The sequence below is a fragment of the Ochotona princeps genome, chromosome 5, assembly GCF_030435755.1.
Source record: "Ochotona princeps isolate mOchPri1 chromosome 5, mOchPri1.hap1, whole genome shotgun sequence".
Lineage (NCBI taxonomy): Eukaryota > Metazoa > Chordata > Mammalia > Lagomorpha > Ochotonidae > Ochotona > Ochotona princeps.
The window spans coordinates 6,895,753-6,909,422 of record NC_080836.1 but is presented as its reverse complement, the minus strand read 5'-3'; the positions used below and the strand labels follow the sequence as shown (position 1 = coordinate 6,909,422).

Below are 13,670 nucleotides of genomic sequence, written 5' to 3'. Positions count from 1 at the left end.
AGAAAGAATCTCAGAATTGGAAGAAGAACTGAGTCAAGCAAAAGAAATGTATTCTAGAATTAACGGACATGATGAAAAGGATAAATGTAAGAGTTATGGAGGATCCAGAGGGCACAGAAAGAGAAACTGGGTTTAAAAATGTATTCATGAGATGATAAAGGAAAACTTCCCTGATTTGCAGAAAGAATTGAGAATCAAAACATATTATGAAACAGAACTCCAAACAGGATTGACCAAAAGCAACTTTCATCACAACACATAAGTAAGTTCTCTTCAGTTGAACACAAGGAAAAGATTCTTATATATGTACATGAAAAAAATCAATTCACATACATTCTAACCTTTTCTACCAATAAATCAATGGTGCTCAGTATGTCCTGGATAGCACCTCAGTTTGTCAATGGTGGAGCTTTGAAAAATATGAAATTCCAGTTACTCTACACTCTCTTAAAAGATAAAATTTGCTTATTCTCCTTGCATTTCTGACATACTGCAACCTTTCCTACTGCCTTCTCTGCAGTACATCTCAAAGCTGCGGCCTGTAGTGGTCCAGTAAATCATGTCAAAGAGATCTTTTTAAGATGAAGTGAAGGGCCCGGCACTGTAGCCTACCGGCTAAAGTCCTTGCCTTGCATGTGCCAGAATCCCATATGGACACTGGTCCATATCCTGGCAGCTCCACTTCCCATCCAGCTCCCTGTTTGTAGCCTGGGAAAGCAGTAGAGGACAGCCCAAATCCTTGGGACCCTGAACATGCGTGGGAGACCTGAAAGAATCTCCTGGCTCCTGCCTCCTGGCTCCTGCCTCCTGGCTCCTGGCTTTGGGACAGCTCAGCTCTGGCCACTGCAGCCATCTGGGGAGTGAACCAATGGATGGAAGATCTTTTTCTGTGTGTCTCCTTCACTCTGTGAATCTGCCTTTCCAAGAATAAATAAATAAATCAAAGCAGCAGCAGCATCAGAAGCAGCAGCTGAATCTAGAAGGAAAGCTTCAATTTGGTAACTTCCAAGTGGAAACATTAATCATGCTTCACAAACACCAACTGGGATATGTATGTAGGTATATTATTCAATGCAATGTCTTCCTAACTGTGCAGGCTTTTCTAAAATCTAGCCTGCTGATTAACAGAGAGTCCTATTCATTTCTCTCTCTCTCTCTCTCACTTTTAAGAACCTTCACCTTTCTGTTCTTAATTCTTGCCAAAACTCTGGAGGGAATGTACAAATGGAATGTACAATGTGCAAATGGAATTCACCACCTGGGTGCTGGGAAACTGTTTCCATTTTGAAGCCAGTTACTCATTTTAGCTCAGTGTCAGTTTGGTTAACTATCAATGACGGAGGTGAATACTGTCAATGAAAGAGGAGAAGTTAATGGTCATCCTGCATAGCATACAGGGAATACAGCAACAGCTGGGTCCATCTCTGATTCAAAGGTCCGTGTCATAATAACACAATACAGCTGGGTTCTGAGTTCTATTTACTTCCTGAGGGATGTTCATTCAAAAGAAACATGGCATAGAACTATCTTTAAACTTGGGCTTCATTCCAAAGTGGAGTGACCCTCTCTTGTGGACCAGACCTATTTTTTCCCCCAGAATGCAAACATAATGAATTCCTTTGATGCTTCCTACTGTGGCTATAAACAGTGCTTACAATGGGGCACCAATGAATGCTTTTGGGTTACAGGAAAGCAGTTTTAAATGACTACAAGTCCTTTGCCTCAAGGACCTAATGAGTGGATGTAAAAGAAGAAAAGAATAGATGTGATACTGACTGTATAGAAGATAGAACTCTAAAGAACGTGAAAACTGGATGATGGAAAATCCTCATCTCTATACTGAGGGAAGGCTTATCGAGATGAGGGTCATGTGAAGGAACTGAGGACCATTTCTTCCAACAATTAATTTAGACATATTTCCCATCTCACAAAAATTGACTTGAAAAATCTTAACATCAACATGTGCATTCCCTTAGGCTCTATTTTCTAAAGCAGCAGAACTTCCTAGTCCCAGTACATCTCAGGGAAAATGATCTGGGCACCTTAGCATTTTGACAGATGTTGACAGATGTGTTACCTTAATACATGACACCCCAATCTCATAACCATTGCTGTTATTGTGACTTTGTCACAGTTGTGACAAATCACCTGTTTCATTGCTCTAACGGCTTTCAGAAGCAATGTTACAGATAGCCTCTTGGGCGTATGGGTGTTGGGAGAGGGAGGCGGGGACAGTGGGATTCACAGGACTGTGATGAGGCTCAATGGAGTGCTAGTCTGGCTTTGGCCGGCACTCTGTGTTTTCCATGAATCAAGGTGCTTAGGAGCCTTTTCTCCTGCACTATGGAGAAGCACCACCTCAGAAAGACACTGATCCCCTTCTTGTGGGAAAACCAATATGAGAGAGAGAGATGACGTTGGTAACAGAAGATAGGGATCTTTATTCAACGTCATTTATCTCAGGCCTAGGCATCACGTTCTTCCCAAGCTCTGCTCCACTGCTGAGATTCAAACAGGATGAGATAGCGGTGGGAATAAGTGCTCACTTAAAAGCACAAAAAATGTATTATTATTTCTTCTGGAGAGTTCCAGATGGAAGTTCATAATCAAATCAGCTCAAAATTCATTTCTTAAGATATATATGCCAGCTCCGTCAAAGTTTCCTCAATTCCCTAATTACCCCAAAGAGCTAGTGAAACACTACCTCTAAATGTGTGTTTTTGTCTTCACAGTCTCCTATATTGTGTTTCCCTACAGATAGCAAATTGAACAGAGCTGGAAAAGCAACAACCCCATGGTGCCTTAAACAGTCAATTCACCAGGATCTACAACCTTTCTCTTCCTGATCTAACACAATCTGACAAATGCCATGTGTTTAACACAAAATGAAAAGTATCATATTCTCTTTCTGAATTCTGCTGAGAAGGGAGTATGCCTACCAACTCGGGTTTAGAAGCAGGGAAGGCCTAGGGTAGGCCAAAGGTCTTCAATATAGTTCTTGTTGTACAACCATACTCAGCCCCATACTGACTGTGTGAACTTGGGAAAGGCAGATGATGCCACTAGGTCTCAACTGCATCACCTCTGTAATGGAGCCAATGTCATCTACTTAAGGGGTGGCTTGAAGTAGCTGGTAAATCTACCATCGGTGACACTGACATTGCACATGAGTGCTGGTTCCTGTCTTGGTTGCTTCACTTCTAATCCAGCTCCATATTAATGGAATAATAAAATAGCAGAAGATGGCTAAAGAAAGTCAATGGGCCCCGTACATCAATGTAGGAGACCCAGGATGAAGCTTCTGGCTCCTGGCATTTGTCTGGCTTACCTGGGTCACCACAGCCATCTGAGGAGTAAGCCAAGAGATGTTAAGATCTCCCTATCATTCTCTCTCACACACACTCTCTCTCCTGAACTCTGAATTTCAACTAAATTAAGAAATATTTCCTTTTTTAAAACATGCATCTATTATTATTATTTTTTTTTTATACAGACAGGAGAAGAGACAGAGAGGAAGATCTTCTGTCACTTGATTTACTCCCCAAGTGGCTGCAATGAATGGAGCTGAGACAATCCAAAGTCAGGTAGCAGGAGCCTCTTCCAGGTCTCCCACACATGTGCAGAGTCCCAAGGCTTTGGGCCGTCCTCTACTGCTTTCCCTGTCCACAAGTAGGGAGCTGGATTGGAAGCAAGGCTGCCAGGATTACATCCAGAACCCATATGGGATCCTTGTGCGTTCAAGACAATGACTACATCCACCATGCTATCACCCTGGGCCCTAAGTGAATAAGTATTTCTAAAAAGGTATGTATTTTATAGCCTCATTGTGAAGATCAAAAGAACACACACACACACACTACATAGCCTAGTCCTATAGGTAACATTATTTAAATATTGGCTATTATTTAGGTAGTTACCAAATTTTAAGCTGTTTTATATTCCCTCTAATACTGTCTTTAATTATCTTTAAGGTGTGATGCCAACATAGTGCTTCCAGTGCAGGCAAACCAATGCCTAGCACCTACTCTCAGTCCCAGTCTCTCTTCACCTAAGAACTCCCGGAGTGACCTCATCTGACTTCATGAATCCACTCATGCTTCAAGTACTTGCTCAAATATCACTAGTCACTGTTGCACTGCCATAGGTTAAAACACTGCTGACAACACTAACATCCCGTGTCATAATGTTGGGTCAAGCCCCATCTGCTCCACTTCCATCAGCTTCCAGCTAATACACATGGGGAAACAACGAAATACGGCTCAAGTGTCTGATTCTTTGCCACCCAGATCACCCAGATGAGAGACTGAGATGGAGTTTATTGCTCTTGGCTTTAGCCTTGCTAAGGCCTGGCTGTTGCAGCCATTCTGGGAGTGAACAAAAGAATAGAAGTATCTGTGTAGTGTGTGTGTGTGTATGTGAGAGAAATAAATAAATAACTGACTCTTTCCAAAGTGTCCTTTTTTGGCCAGTTCTGGCCACTTAAGGCATTTTCTCTTCTTTGTTGGTTCTTTAGCCAAGTTTGTATAGACGGAGGAATCCAAGAAACCTGAAATTGAATCATGGCTTCTGGAAATAGAAAACGCATGAATTCGAGTAGTCACTGAACCTCCCAAAGCACAAATGTTGTTTTCTATTCAATCTAGGAATGAAGCAAGAGTGTGTTTCTCAAATCTGAATGTTCATCAGGATCATAAGTGGGTCTCCTGTCATTTACGACCCAGTAGAGATGGGATGGAGCCTGAGCACATGCGTTAGTAACAAGTTCATGGTACTGGTCTAGCAGAGTACTTGGGGAAACACTTTGTGGAAATCATTAAACTGTGAGAAGACTGAGTGAAATAATTCAAGAATGTTGCTCATTGTTACATAAAACATAACCTCTTCTTTTCCTATCTAAAATAACGCTAAAAATACTAAATAAAGAAGCAAATATGATTTTGCTTTAATTTGGCCCCATTCCACCATGAGTAAGAGAAGAGTCCCATATTGTAGCCTTTCTCACTTTGGTATTAAAAGCTCAGATTATGTGGGCATTGCCTTTACCATGGCTTTTCAGGAACTCTACACAAAGGCTTTGAGTTTTGCAGAAGAATTAAAACGTATGCATTACACCACTCTGTTTCTGACAAAGTTCCATACGCAGTTAGGATAACTGACCCAAGAGTTTAATATCTTTAAAAAGGTGCAGAGGGTGGAGGAATGAAGGGCTCAGTGAGGCAGAAGCCACACTTCATAACTTCGGCCCTATTCCACACGTATGACCAATCTTTGGAAGATAGTCAGTTGTTTGATTCTAGAAAGAATAAGAATAAAACATCTACCCCATTGTACACACTAGCATGGTGCATGGCCACTGCTTCTGTCCTTGGCTTTTCTGCCCTCTGATCCACTTCCTCTTCTGCTTGTGCAAAACCACTGTGTCCTTGAACTCTGCTAAGGGCATCATTATATACAGGAAGCTTCCATGGTATGAGATACAGAATCACCAGAGGCTTCTGTTGAGGTTAACACCACATGAAAGCTGCATACATCAATCTTGATAAAAATGTGGAGCCCATGGTTTTTCTTGGGAGGCCATCGTTCCTGCCATAGTGGCATCACCACCACCCACAGGCTGTGAAGTTTGCCTAGAAAAAAGATCAGGGGTGACTAACCTTCAGTGGGGATGAAGCAGGGTCTATTCTCATGATGAAATGAGAAGCTATGCTTGTTGACAGCTGCAGCTATTCTCAAGCTATCCACCATCACCTCCCGACCCTTGCAAAAAAAAAAAAAAAAAAAAGGAAAAAATATCCCCCCTCCCTTCTGAAACTGGGAAGGAAGCTGGAGCTGAGTGGCAATGCTCAAGACTGCCTACCGTGTCCCTTGGATAGATTTGAGCTTCCATTTGAAGAAAGGGTCTTTGAGGCCAAGATGTATGAAGCTCTGGTAATAGGGATAGTAGGAGTTTGAGTCCCAGTATAGCTGGAATCGTTTCCTTTGCCTGACTTTTATCAGCTTGGCTGTCTTCAGTCAATTCTGAACTCTCTAGGAGAAATCTGAGATAACTCAAATGCAGAAATGTGTTAAAAATTCATCCCTCCGCAATGTGTATCCTACCAAGATGTTTTAGTGATTCTGAGCAAATGTGTTCACTTTCATTTGTAAGTTTCAAGGAAACGCCCCCATACTATCTTGCAAAAATAGTGTCAGCACACGAATGAATCTGGAGGGATGAGCCTTCCTTCTGCAAGTCAGCTGGTTTACAGCTTGCTTACTTGGGGAAATGTTCCTGGCTGTTTTCCTTGTGAATGGTGAGTGTGGATCTGGAAGGACTTGTCCTCCAAACAAGTATAAAACAAAGTCCAAGGAATATCCCAGGGTTGATTGATTGGGGGACAGATGGGAGATAAATTTATTCATCCAGGGTCTTGATCACAACTTCAGGTGGGCAGCACAGCATTGCCCACCCATTTCCTAACTGATTAAGAGACCACCAATGGGCAACATCTTACCTGTAGCCCCCACCCAACAAGGAGAAGTCAGGGAATGCTTAAAATCCCAAGACCCGTCCTCAAACCTTTGGTGTCCCTCTCTCCACTTTCGAGAGGCACCCGACCTCCTGACTTCCTCTCAGGAGGTGCTTTCCCTTCCCTCTCCCTTTCCTGCTCACCTGGTGCCTTTGCAAATAAACTTCTCTGTCTGCAACAGATGTTAGACTTTTTATATCTATAATAGCTGAGGAAAGAACCCACCGAGCTTTTCTGGTAACAATATTATCCCCACTAGTTCTGGGGGTCATTAGTCATGGTAGCACTTGGAGTGACAACAGAGGAAAACCTATTCTCTCCTCTCCCCATGGACGTTTTAAAGAATAGCAACTGCATACCAGATGCTCAGCTGAGTACTTGATTTAGTACTTTCACTTAGCACTCAACAAGTTGCTTTTGTTGATCCTGGTCTGGTGAAAAGTTGCAATGGGGACAGAAAGTTGAATAACATATGGCACATTTCAAGCTACAAGTAGTGAGTTTCTATGGCATTTCAAAGCTCTTGTCACCTGCACTAGGATTCCAGAATTATTCCAGGAATGACCTCCCCTTGCCTTACTCGTCCAACTTTGAGTGGCCCCACCTGTTTTACATTTGAATCTTGGAGTGCATCACCTGTTCAATTTTGTGGCCATCCTAGACATGGAGCCCCACAAAACCAGATGTGGCTCCTGGGCCTGATGTGGGTTCTGCCTCTGCACCTGACACACTTGTCCCATTCAGATCCTGCCTGACAGAGCACATCGCTTTGAATTCCTCCATTTTACAGGAAAGGCATTGAGCATAGTTTACAAATCTGGCCATAAACAACCTTGTCCTGAAAAGTCTACCTGATTACACAGAAGAAGATGGAGTTACATATTGAGAGAGCTACAAACACAAAATAAAGGCTACTTTCTGACCAATACCTATTTGACAGTGAACGAGAGTGAGAACAGTGGCAATAATAAGTCTTAGCTGTAAGTTTATCCTGTGTGTCCTTGGAAAAGCTGACATTTCTTTCTAAGACTCAATGCTTTTGAATGATCTTGTTTCTAACAACTTCAATGGTACCCTGTCGTAATCAGGGACATGTACACATTCCTTGCCTGTCAAGGGGACTGAATCAGGGAGAGTGAACAACAGGTGCCCATCAACATAAACACTGAAGGTGCTTTTTCTCTCTGCTACCATAGGCAATTCTGTCGTGTCTCCCACAAATTTTAAGGGAGGGTGAGGTGTAGTTCAGGGAAAAGGTGCTATCAATACAGAGAATATGAGGCTGGTGGTCAGGCCAGCAGAAGACACAAAAATGTGTCTCCAACTTCTAATGACATCAAAAGCATGTGGGTTTTCTTCTCTCCTGTCCTTGGGCTGTTGGACTCTGGGTTTGCCTGAAGACCTCACATAGTGTATCTGTACCTGCTCAACTATGTCACCACCTTTCTTTTCAGATGCCTGGGGATGTTGTCTTTTCAGTAAGATGAAAATCAACAAACGTTCCCCAATCCCTTAGAAAGGACTCCATAAGTTTTTACTCTAGATGACCTTTCAAAAACGATTTGTAAGAAGCACAAACAGGATAGTAGCCATTCCTACTCACTCCAAAGGAAAACGGAAAGAATCTTTGGATGAGGAATCCCTTCTAATCTGGAGATATAGGCAGCTCTTGTGTGAATGTGTCCTTGAATTTTACCTTTCCCACGGTGGCCAGCAGTAAAGAACCTGTAAATGTGTCTGACACATAGATGGGGCAAGAAGAAAGGGAAGCTGGGATGTCCAATACTGCTGGAAGGCTATGAGAGAAGTTGATAATGGAAATGCGCAAAAACACTGATTCTCATGTATAGATAACAGATCAAGAGAGGTACATTCTCTCACAGACAAGGGAACAAAGTGTTTACTAGTCAACTCCCTCTTGCTGTTGATACGCAAATTCCTCAAACCATCTGTCCTTATGCCTACTTCAACATCTCTCTTTAATAAGTCTAATGAGGACTAAAACTTCCAGCAGCCTATTGGCTGCTGGTGGGTGTCAGGCCGGGATTGTCTCCATGCTCATAGCCCCTATTCCAGCCACTGCGTACACTTGGTGACCTGTCTCTGGCTGGCCAATGCGCCATTTGGTGCCAGGCTCCACCTGCTGGCTGCCCGGCGGCCAGCTCTGGGGGTTTGAGGCTTTGAATTGCTGCTTAGGTAACTCCATGTTAAGCCCACTATACTTCCAGGATGGCAATCAATCCTAAAGACTCCCAACCACAGAGTAACTTTTCCTTCAAAGGTAAGTGAGGGTAATGAGACCTGGTAGGTTGGAGGAGAGGGACCAAATGATATTTATGGATAAGACTGATATCCCAAACTCCTTTAAATCCTGTGTACTACTTGTAATCACTGAACAATGCTGACCACCGACCACCAGTCCATGCAAAACTAAGGCTCAGGGCTTGTCACGCAGGATCATATCCTGTTACCTGACATGATGATGGATCAGGACACGGGTCATATTAGGTAGGGCCATGGCATTAACCAGCACATGAGAGAACCATATCCGGGCTAGATTCTGTGTGGGATGTGTGGGCCAAACACAGTGGAAATACTGGCCCCCTGGTTAGCTCAAGAGTTGAAGGGGTGATGGACTAAACTAGGTGTGACCAAGGAGCCTGCCATAACTCACAGGTAAAGGAACCCACAACAGTCTGGGATGGTCAAGGCAGCAGCACCCGAATAGGGTGTGGGATAGGACTGGCTGCAATGCTCATACAAGGCCAAATGGAAGGCCAGACTATGCTGGGCACCAGCCTAAAACCCAATGGCATGTGTGAGAACTGGGTCTGGGTGTGGGTCAAGTGAAGGAACTTGGGAAACTCCCCTGGCAGGTCATAGCTCCCACTGGTGAACACATGGTCCAGACCTGGGGGTCAGACAAGCTGGGCAAAATAGCTCCAATGGCTAGCTAATGCGTGAGTTGGTAATGGAATGGGGTAGACCGGGCAGGACTGAGCAATCCTTAGTCCACAAGCAAAATTAGGTCAGGATGGAGCACAGGCCATGCCAAGGTAGGCTATTGCACCTACTGGTCTGTTTGAGCCAGGGACACTAAGCCATAGCATCTAGGGCAGGGGCTGGGACAGGTAAGGGGCTGTGCCATGCTGAGTCAGAGCAACCACTGGCATGGGCATGATCTATGGCTGGGAACAGGTCCAGCTGGGGAGCTAAGGAGACATCCTAGCTGGGTTGAGGTTCCCACCAAGCAGCACAGGGCTTGAATGGGAGCTGCATTCTGATCAGGATACGGTTGTAGTCTCACTTATCACAAGTGTGGACTGGGACTGGACACACCAAGCCTGGCTAGACTCCAACACTATCCGGTGCTCTGGAGGACCAGGGTAGATGTGGGATGGACTCAGCCCCTACTGAGCCATGTATGAGCTATATGTGGGTATGGACGAGCTTGGGCAAGACCCTTGGAGCATGCCCCACATCAGGGACCTGGGGTGGGTGGGAGACTGGGTGGGGCTTCTCCCTTAATATCCCCCTTTACCTCAGATAGATGAAGGAAATAATGTGGAAAAAATAGTCTTACCCACTTTCCTGTAGCCCTTGAACCTTTTTACCCTAATTAACTATGTAAAGATTGTCAAAAATATAATTTAAAAATGGAAAAAAATAAAAAATAAAAAGTCTAATGAGGTTAATACACTTTGGCTATTGACCATCAGTCAATAGTCCCCGTGTATGAATACTGACAGCATGCACCAAGTTCATCATTGCCAACCACCAAACAGCTTACCCCATTTACTGCACGTCAAAATGAGGAGAGACGAAACTAATTTAAACCATTTTTCTCTGGGTCTGAAATTCTTTCAGAAACGTTTTGCATTAGGTGGCTCAATTATGTCTAATGTAGCTAATGGTGGTGGATAGGAATTTTGCTTAGAGAAACCCATGTGTAGAGCAGAGAGAGTGGAAGGGAGTGGAGGAAGAGAGGAGTAGAGACGATTATTACCTGTCTTTGATGCTGCACAGATCAATGTGTAAACCACTAAAATTCCCCAGGGCACCTTGCTGAACTGAAATGAGGTCCTTGGGCTGGTTATCAATGAAGATGAGCCTCATGCAGCCTTGGAAAGCCTTAACGGGACTGAGACATTGGGACTCGGTGAGATGGTCAGGGCACCCTGTGGGACAGAGAGAAAAGATGAAGAATGCTGAGATGATCCGTCATGGCTTTGGAGACCTATCATGGGAAGACCTGCAAGGTCTCATTATTTCAGTGCTTTTTCAATTGCAGCAGCACAAACACTTCTGTTATAAATCTGTCCATTCATGGGAGGGGATGCAATCGGTACTGAGTGGGCCATGCTACATCACTGTATAGAAAATGGATGGGTGTTAAAGGAAACAACGATATAACCTTTATCTATTTTTTAATTGTTTTTCCCTATTGCTACATTCTTTGGCTCTCACTTCTATGGAATCCTGAACTCATCCACAGGGAGCAACATGTTAGAACCACATAGAAATTAAATTTTGTCTTGAAATTCATGTCTAAATGCACCATCTGATCTGAATTACACTTCCAAAGGAACGTATGCTTTGGGTAAGGATGGCAGTAGAGTAATAGGTTAATTGCCAGAATTAACAGGCTTTGTTTCTGAAAAAAGGTACATACAGAGATATTACTGGAATTTAGAAGTGAAGTGCAAAACAAGTCCAGATGTTAAGGGCACTAATAACTTAAATGCAGGTATTTAGAGGGTTATAAGACTACACATGATAGGTGGTCAACACTATTGGTTTTAGAGATACATTACACTGATCTAGCATAGCTGGCTGCCAGCACATACCCTCCTCTCATTAAGGCAGATGGAGAACAAGGCAGATATAGGGATGTTCATCCATTTTGTAGACTTTCTTCATGGTTGTAATAGGTTCAGAGCACACGGAAATGTGAGATTGATGGTAATAACTTTGAGAACTACTGTGGCCATTGCTAATAGACAATCACTGCTGGGCTGGAGCCTGGCAGCTGGTTAGCAGTCCACATGAATGAAGGCTATAACAGGAAGAGAGGCGCTACAGCTGCTAATTGAAGCAGTGGAGAGACTTATGTAAGTGACTATTACTGTTGAAACTCATTGTATTGTTTTTGCCTTCTTTAAGTCTACAGCTTATGTGTTGTGAGTGCTTAAACACTGTTCAAAGCACAAAGGAATCTTGAGCAACTGAGCAGAGAGCCGTTAAAACTCACCTCTAAGAACACTAAACCACCTGGTAGGGCATGCATGTGTGTGTGTCAGGGGTGTGGGGTGCTCACTGGCATGGGGGTTCATTTTCATCTTTCATAATGTCAATAGTGTTTTGCACCATAGTCACTTTTAGAGAATCTTCCCCAGAAATCAAGCAAAGATTCTCTCTCCATAAAACACTGCTTAACAGCAAAATCACCCAATCTGTGAGGTATGTCATCAGGCGGGTGGGGTACATCTTTTCTACTTTCCATCTTTTCATTAGTGGTTCATGGAGGGAACAGATCTTGTCATTGAATTTTTGCTCACCCGTTTCTCTCTAGCTCCATGGAATTGTGTGAACGACTTTTATTATGCCAGACAGCAGGTTGCCATCTGTCAAGGGTAAATAATACATAGTGCACAAAGGTGTTGCCAGGGGTTATATTTAAAATGTGCATCAGCTTTGCAGAGAATGGAGTTTCATCTCAACCCGAAAAATGTATAGTCTTTGCACAGGTGGATTAGATTGGAGGTGAAGGATTGGGGCTCTTCTTCGCCTGAAAATCAAACCACCAAGGAAAACCATGTATGGACTTTTATATCACACTATAGGAAATCCCTTTCCGATTTTAAAGCCTTAAGCACATTTTACTAGGGAGTGAGAAGAAACCTGCAAAGTCTAGTTGAGAAACTGCACTGCATGATTTTTTTTATAATAGTGCTTTTTGCATTCCTGAATGGAGAGAATGAAATATTACAGCCCATACCTCAGCCCAACCATGTGTCTCTAGGGGGCTGAGGCCACTTTGATCATTCCCTACAAGTAGTCTGCACTAACTTCACATCTTAACCTTGATTTCCACTTGCCCAGCAGTTCCGTAGATAGGTCTATCCTTACCCCATCTCACATAAGGCTAAGTGTCTTGCTCAAGGTCAAATATCTAATATTCCTTTTTAGAGATTTTGCATTTGATGTAAACTATTGACTAAGAAATTAGACATAATTTTAATTAAAAGGCCTTTAAAATAGGTAATGGTGGTAGCTAATACATGATAGATATAGATAGATAGATAAATAACTAGATGATAGAATGGCAATGCATGCTCAGCCACACAGAATTATTTCAAAAGTTCTGTGGAGGGGAGGGCATTTGGAGCAATGGTTAGAAGTTTACTTGGGAAGCCCCTGTTCCATATCAGCGTGCTTGGTGTTGAACTCTGGATGCACCTGTGATCCCAGGATGCTGCTACTGTGCACTCCAGGAGACAACACATAATGGCTCAAGTATCTTGGTCCCTGAGGACTATGAGAGACTCAAAGTGAGCGCCAGGCTCTTGACTTTGAACTGGCCCAGCCCTCTTCCAGGCATTTTGGGGAGTGAATCAGGTGATGGGAGACCACTTCTTATCTATCCCCAGCTCTGTCTCATTGTTTCTCAAGGAAATGAAATGAATAAATAGATGACACGGAAAATAAACTTATCCAAAATCAAGAGCTTTAACTGTAGAAAATGTGATTAAGAACATGCCATGAGTTTCTTTCTTTCTTTCTTTCTTTCTTTCTTTCTTTCTTTCTTTCTTTCTTTCTTTCTTTCTTTCTTCCCTCCTTCCTTCCTTCCTTCCTTCCTTCCTTTCTTCCTTCCTTCCTTCTTTTCTTTCTTTCTTTGTTTCTTTCTTTCTTTCTTTCTTTCTTTTTTCATTCACATAAACTTGTCATTCCATTTTCCATTAACTAGCAGGTTTTTCATTATCTTTCAGATTCAGTCCTTAGATTCCCAGGAGTGACTAACAATAGGAACTGGTAGAATGTGAGCTATCTTCTCTCTGTGGAGGTACAAGTTCCTAGCCCTCTGATCCCTTTCCATCAGGCCAGGGGCATCGCCACTTGGCATGTGAGGAGGGAAGGGTGGAGAATGAGAAAGCAAGTGGT

The 13,670-nt window shown here is 43.1% G+C and overlaps 1 protein-coding gene across 1 annotated transcript in view; it reads right to left on the bottom strand.

Moving 5' to 3' along the window:
- The window catches only part of LOC131480344 (contactin-associated protein-like 5), a 478,118-nt gene that overhangs the window by 193,267 nt on the left and 271,181 nt on the right, over positions 1-13,670 (bottom strand). The window contains exon 10 of the mRNA XM_058664336.1: positions 10,516-10,687. Within this exon, the coding sequence (XP_058520319.1) occupies positions 10,516-10,687 (172 nt within the window). The remainder of the gene's footprint in view (positions 1-10,515; positions 10,688-13,670) is intronic.